General features: G+C 37.5%; 1 protein-coding gene across 5 annotated transcripts in view; it reads left to right on the top strand.

Moving 5' to 3' along the window:
• The first annotated feature begins 235 nt into the window (after positions 1–235).
• LOC107703869 (tubulin epsilon chain-like) overlaps positions 236–6,767 on the top strand; it is a 44,867-nt gene continuing 38,335 nt past the window's right edge. For 4 of the 5 annotated variants that reach the window (XM_016506675.1, XM_016506667.1, XM_016506659.1 and 1 more), the window contains exons 1-5: positions 236–388; positions 1,192–1,265; positions 3,060–3,112; positions 3,253–3,301; positions 3,671–3,786. In XM_016506675.1, coding sequence (XP_016362161.1) covers positions 364–388; positions 1,192–1,265; positions 3,060–3,112; positions 3,253–3,301; positions 3,671–3,786 — 317 coding nt within the window. In that variant the 5' untranslated portion in view covers positions 236–363. The remainder of the gene's footprint in view (positions 389–1,191; positions 1,266–3,059; positions 3,113–3,252; positions 3,302–3,670; positions 3,787–6,767) is intronic. The other variant, XM_016506684.1, reaches the window with a different exon arrangement.

Genomic DNA, 6,767 nt, shown 5'->3' on the forward strand with positions numbered 1-6,767 from the left:
TAATAATACTTATCAGCTAAATACAACACAATCCCAGCTTTTTTTTGTTCTCAGTTTAATAATTTTTGAAGAGTATAAACAGGTTGAGACCTGAAAATCTACATTTGTGGATAAAATGATTAGAGGAAAATGCTAAAATGAAAAACTACAAACGGAATATCCTTGCGCACTGTGATACGTCAAATTGTCGCGCGAAACGCCCACTGTTAACCGCCAATAAACACCAAAGAAGAAGAAACGCACACTGTTTCTATAGCAAACAACAACCGCCGACTAACAAGCGACAGGTCCACAGATGCATGTTAGATGGAGATCATGTAACAAATTCAAATTTCAGTAGATAAAATGGTATGAACTAAAAAGATGACACAGTCCATAGTAGTCCAAGGTAAGAGAGTTCATCTTTAATGGTCATAACTAAAGTTAACCTCGTTATCACATGTGCTAACTAACGTTACAGAGACTGAAACATTTAGAATTCTGTTATATCTTTACAGTAACCATGGTAATTTCACTCAGGAAATAGAACTAAACCTTATTTTAAGAATTATGATTTCAGGAAGTTCTTGTATTACAGCCCCAGCCTCTTCATGTTTTCAAAGCGCAGTTTTTCTTCTTTTATTTAGCTTCTCTCAGTTATGTCGGTAATAGAGCAGCCCTTCCGTCGTCAAGTGCATAATATTAATTCAACCCAACCGTATCCTCTTTAGATTTGAACCAACTGGATTTTGAATCCCTCTTCTACATACATACAAACATACATGCATGCTACAATTGGCTGTTTTTGTGTAATTTACACAGTTTTTGCGAGTGGGTGATCTTTTAGATGTGATTTATCAACACAAGACTACTGATATGGAGGACTTGGTTTGCTTTGCCACTTTAAAGTAAATTGTAGAAATCAGCTATCAGTGTATTAGTTAATTAAAATGTAAATAAATAAACCAGTTTTAAAACTGACAAATAAATACTCATATTTAAAAGTGTTCGTTTAATTTTTGTTAGATCCTCTTCCATACTAAACCAAAACTACTCCACCAATCATATCTGGCATGGAAAAAAGAGAAGTGCAAGCTGTCATTGGTTCCCAAATAAAACAACAACAACAACAACAACAAAGTGCATAAAACCCCTTGCCAAGAATTTCTGTCTTGTTGCCTCATGTCGTCGGTTTATGTTTTTTTTCTTCAGTTGGTCAGTGTGGGAATCAGGTGGGCTGCCGGTTCTGGGACCTCGTACTCCGAGAACACGCACATGTGAATCAAGTGAGAAATAATATGAAACTATAGAGAGAGATGTCTTTTAAAGTACTTGGTTCTTCTTTCTAATTATTTTTATATGACTTGCATGAAACTGTTTTACAGGTAGACTGAGTATGTAATATTTGTATCCTTTTTACAAAAATCAGCTTATTTATAATTTCAGTCAGAATCTATTCACAGTAAGATTTAGATTTAAGATGTGAATCTCGCAAAGCCTGTCAAGAGCACATCTGGGTCACATTTCACCCTAAAATCAAAAGAAAAAAAAGAAATTATAGTTTGCATTAAATATAAATACATATACAAATATGTTTAGATGTAATATGATTTAAAAAATGCTGTTTTATTACATGTTTAAATTAAAACCAGCATACGGGACAGTACAAGTGCCTCCATGATGTCTAAATTCTGCTTTACAGTTATATGCATTGGGTGTTAACATTGTTTTCATGAGATTCACCCAAAAAAATTATTTTCTAAAATCGTTACTGTGCTGTGAGGGAATTTGTGGATCTGTTGACACTTCAGTCTGGCCACTGACCTAAATAAATACACGGGATTGGTTCTGTTTTTATCTATGAGCAGGAGATTCTTTAAAGTGATGGTTCACCCAAAAATGAAAATTATTATCATTTGCTCATTCTCATGTCATTCATAAGACTTTGGTTAATCTTTGAAACACAGGCATTGAAAGCCCAGGTAACCAAAATGTAAAAGATCCAAAAAGGTCATAAAGGTGCCGTAAAACGAATCCATATGAATCTAGCAGTTTAATCCAAGTGTTGTGCATCCAGCATTAAACGTGCCAGTGATTGTTTAGATGTAATTAAAAGCTTAAATTTAATCTTTTCATTTGTATAATGCGATCGTATCTCTTCACAAGACTTGGGTTAAACCGCTTGATTGATATGGATTTGTTGTATGACCTTTTGGGACTCCATTTGTGTTTTGAAGATTAACTGAAGTCTTATGGGTTTGGAAGATCATGAAGGTGAGTAAATGTTGACAGAATTTTCATTTTTGGTTGAACTAATCCTTGAAGTCTGTCTAGGGACTGAAAAAAGACAGCAGCCATTTTTTTTTTCCAGATATTAGACAATCCTTCAGTAAGTACAACCACTTCAAAAGAAGGGTAAAGGCCCGTTCACACCAAGAACGATAACTATAAAGATAACGATAAAGATATAAAAAATTGTTCTCAATATTAAAGAACAGCAGAGTCCACACCACAGCTATAACGATAAAGGCACAGAGAAACTATATAGTTTGAATCATTTTCAGAGCCATTTTTTTCCAGCTGATGAACGATACAAACATTGACAGCCAATCAGAATCCATCCTGCTATCACGAGCTTGAGAATTTAAAGCGACAGACGCGCATGCGCTTAGAATAAACAGACGATATCTTTCGCTGGTGTGGACGCTAATATCGTTATCTTTATAGTTATCTAATATTACTCAGTACTTAAATGTATAATTACACTGTAACAAGGACACCTTAAAATAAAGTGTAACCCAAAAGAATTACATCTAAGTCCTGACTAAGTGATTGTCTTAAGTGATTGTAAACAGGCAGGGACAAAATTTGAAAAGTCAAAAGATCGGATCTGTGCATTTTAAGCCTTGCAGTGTAAATACAGCCAAAATATTGCCATTCAAAAATGTAATTATATATATATATATATATATATATATATTTATTTTTTAATCCATGTTGAGATTAACCTGGTAAAGTTGTATGCTGCTTTCAGTCTGATCTAAAAAGCCATTAATTGAGTCTAGCTTTTGTCTCTGCAGATGGGAGTTTATGATGAGGCGCTGAGCAGCTTCTTTAGAAATGTTGACCAAAGGTAGCCTCTCTCTCTTCTTCTTACACTCCCTTCTACTCCGTTCATGTCACTTTGTTTGTCCACATGTTCTCCCCTCCTTACTGATCTACTTGAGTTATTGTGGGATCTTGTGTGTGTGTGTGTGTGTTGTGTATTTGTAGGAGAGGAGCAGACTCTACAGGAAGCAGGATCACCGCTCTAAAGGCCAGGGTGAGCACCATGTTAGGTGATGTATCGATGTCGGGGCATATGGGACAGTAGAATCTGGACACAGCTTTGTGCACTCTGTGTTTGTGTGTGTGTGAACTTGAGTTTGAGATATGCGCGGTTTGGCCTATAATGCCTATAGAATCTCACTCTCATGGGGAAATACATTAAAAGAGCAGCAAGACTGTATATACTGCAGCCAAAGATGACAGTCTTACATGTATATATGGACCAACAATTAAAAAATAAGTACTCAGTTGATTCATATCCAGTACTCGAGTAGACAAAATGACCATTCCTAATAAAAACAGATGTCACTGCTTAGTTCCCAACATAACAGAAAATCAAGTGTATCTGTGTGCGTGTCTGCAGGCTGTGCTAGTGGACATGGAGGAGGGAGTCCTAGCTGAGATTCTGCAGGGGCCATTGCGTTCTCTCTTCAGCAGCACACAACTCATAAGTGATGTCTCTGGTTCGGGGAACAACTGGTAAGAGTCTGTCTTGGCAGGGACTCTGTTACACAGCTTCTATGCATACTCCATTCAGTGTGTGGGTGTGGAATGGCTGCTTTTAAAACAGATACAGTCCTACTAGGGATGGACGGTATGATGTTATATACTCTGCAAATATTGAAATTTGACAACAAGTAGAGATTGTTTTATACCTAGTACCACAGTACATCAGATGCACGATTTTTAAAACGTCCAATACCAAGCAAAAACCTCAGGCATGTAAAAATTTCACAGCATGAAAATAGCCTTTGGTCCTAACGTGGCATAAAAAATGGTCATATGATGCTGCTAAAAAGAACATTATTTTGTGTATTTGGTGTAATTAAATGTGTAAACTCTAGTGTGAAGCGCACGACTCCCCGTCGCTTTTTTCACACACACGCAGTGAGAGAGGGAGAGAGAGAATTGACGCGCTACCTATGCGCGCTACATGTAAACGATATTCTTTGTTGTATTTTGCTGTCAAATTAACGGAGTTCCTTTGGAATTCTAACACTTTTAAGAACTACTTATGCACCAAGAGCTTGTAACACGCCAAAGAGAAAGGAAAAATTGAAATCGCATCATATGACCCCTTTAATTAAGTGTGCAGGTAGCTGTCAAAACCTGTTGGACATTATTGCAGTGTGTAGTACTTAAGCCTGTACAAAACCGGACTTGGATTCAAGTTCATCTCAAGTCTGAGTCCATATTTTCTCTGACTATTCGAGATCAGAACTTTTTTTTGTTGTTTTTTTTGCACTATTTAGTTTGGTCCACAAGGTGGCAACATTGTCCTGGGCCATTGTTTCACAGTCAGAAAAGAAATGGAAGAGGCGGAGACTGTCTGAGTTTCGTATGTAAACTTGGTTCACTCAGTTGGGAATGAGACACTGTGTCAGTTGCTGACGCTATTGGAACACCCTCCAGGTGTGACAGTTGTCTGAAGCCTGTAGAATCATACAAATTCATTGGTTGATGGTGCAAGTGCAGCCTTCAGAGATGCCACATCACCAGTGCTTCAAAAGGACACACTCCTCCAATTTTTCTATGAAGGATTCATAACAAAGGCAGAGCTAGGCATGGGCCGGTATGAGATTTTGACGGTGTGATAACCTTAAGCAAAAATATCACGGTATTGTCGTTACAGCTCTTTAAATGACTGGGTAAAAAACAACAACTTTTTTCCGCTGAACACAATATATTTTGTTTTTGAGCAACATACAGAATATTAGGAACAGTAGAATTTGTTTATTTTTTCTTTGATTTGTTTCCTAAAAAGAAGAAAAATAAAGACTGACATCTTTATTTAACCTAAATCTGTAATTACAGTTATTTAATTTTAGTTATATAATTCATATACATATCATTTATATCATTTCATATCATTTAGTTATATAATTTCATATACATAATTTGATTTAATAATAACCCAATTTGAAGAAAAAACAGAATATTCTGTTCTGACTAGCTTTGTGAATGAACAGTGAGTGATCTGCCTGCTACAGTATTTTTCTCTGCGTCCATCTTCAACGTCTCTGGGCCTGTGTTAACGGTCGTTTACAGACTTCGTATTATCACATAAATGACATTTTGGAAAACGATTGCATTGCAACACAGTTTGTGCAAGTCCAGAACAGAGACGAGCTGCATACCGCAGGAACGGTATAACGGAAAATATTACCGGTTTTGAAACCGCTAATCGGCCCATGCCTAGGCAGAGCTATGCAGCATCTCGTTCTTTATGGAACCAGGGTTACATACATAACAGAAACGTACGTTCCTTTTTTATAGGTTCACTTGGCGCTACGTCATTAGCTTACAGTGTGGGAACGCTACACCACAACGCCATACAAAGTAACTGCCAGTTTATCAGCCTGTGAGGATTATGTACGAAACAGAATTTGAACTCAAACCGATAAAAGTCAACATCCAGATTCTAAAATCTAAGAGACCCAGTCAACCGCCACACCAATGTTCTCAAAAGATGCACCCTTAGATAATACCTGAGAAAAATCAACAGTTTTAGTTAGGGGTGCTCCGATTGATCGGCTACCGATCATTATCAGCCGATAATCACGTTGGGATGATCGATCGGCGGTCTCTAAAAGGCTGATCTCAAAAAAAACGATCTCAAGCTGATGACGCTGCCGTGAGAGGTTTGGAACGACCTCTCAGTCTCTCAGACCTCTCAGAGTCTCAGTCTCTGTCTGGCGCGGGTGAAATAATTATAATGCTGAAGGTGAGGTACTCACCTTCATATTTCTTCATTAAATAACTTACAAAGTAATTTGAAAACCTCATGTGAGACGTAATTTCACAAACAGCGTGAGTGATTCACCGCACGCGCTCTCTCTCTCTCTCGCTCTCTCTCTCTCAAAATACACAAATGGCTTCAAATCACCACATCGCGTCTATCTATAAGCGAGCTGCACGCTGCACAGTTGACACAGGAATTGTCACTTGCACAATCGAGGCAGTGCCACATCGTTACTAAAGTTTATACAAGTAAAGTAAAATTTTTGCATTACTTTTTAATTCTTGCCAGTGTTTAACCATTCAGCGCTCGCGCGCTCTCCTGTAGACCGTGCGCTCATGCACATTAAACATGTCTGTGAAAGATTGCATTACAGTAAAATTGCATCACTGTGTAAAAAAAGAATTGCAATGCTGAAAAAGCATTTTCAGTGACAATGTTTGGATTTGAAATCAAAATAGTGGAATGATTATAATGGAATAAATGCAGTGGTGGACAGTAACGGAGTAGCTTTACTTCGTTACTGTACTTAAGTACATTTTTCAAGTACACGTGCTCCGAGACGCAGAAGCGGTGTCTGATTCAAGAACGAACTGATTTTTAAAAATGTTTCAAGGGGGAAATCGGTTCGCAAATCGCACCAAACCCATTGACGAATTAGAATGAACCGATTGCAGTTGTTCTCGAGTCGACAACTCACTGATTCAAATGAACCGTTTAG

The sequence above is a fragment of the Sinocyclocheilus anshuiensis genome, unplaced genomic scaffold (genome assembly GCF_001515605.1).
Source record: "Sinocyclocheilus anshuiensis isolate Anshui unplaced genomic scaffold, SAMN03320099.WGS_v1.1 scaffold2504, whole genome shotgun sequence".
Classification (NCBI taxonomy): Eukaryota; Metazoa; Chordata; class Actinopteri; order Cypriniformes; family Cyprinidae; genus Sinocyclocheilus; species Sinocyclocheilus anshuiensis.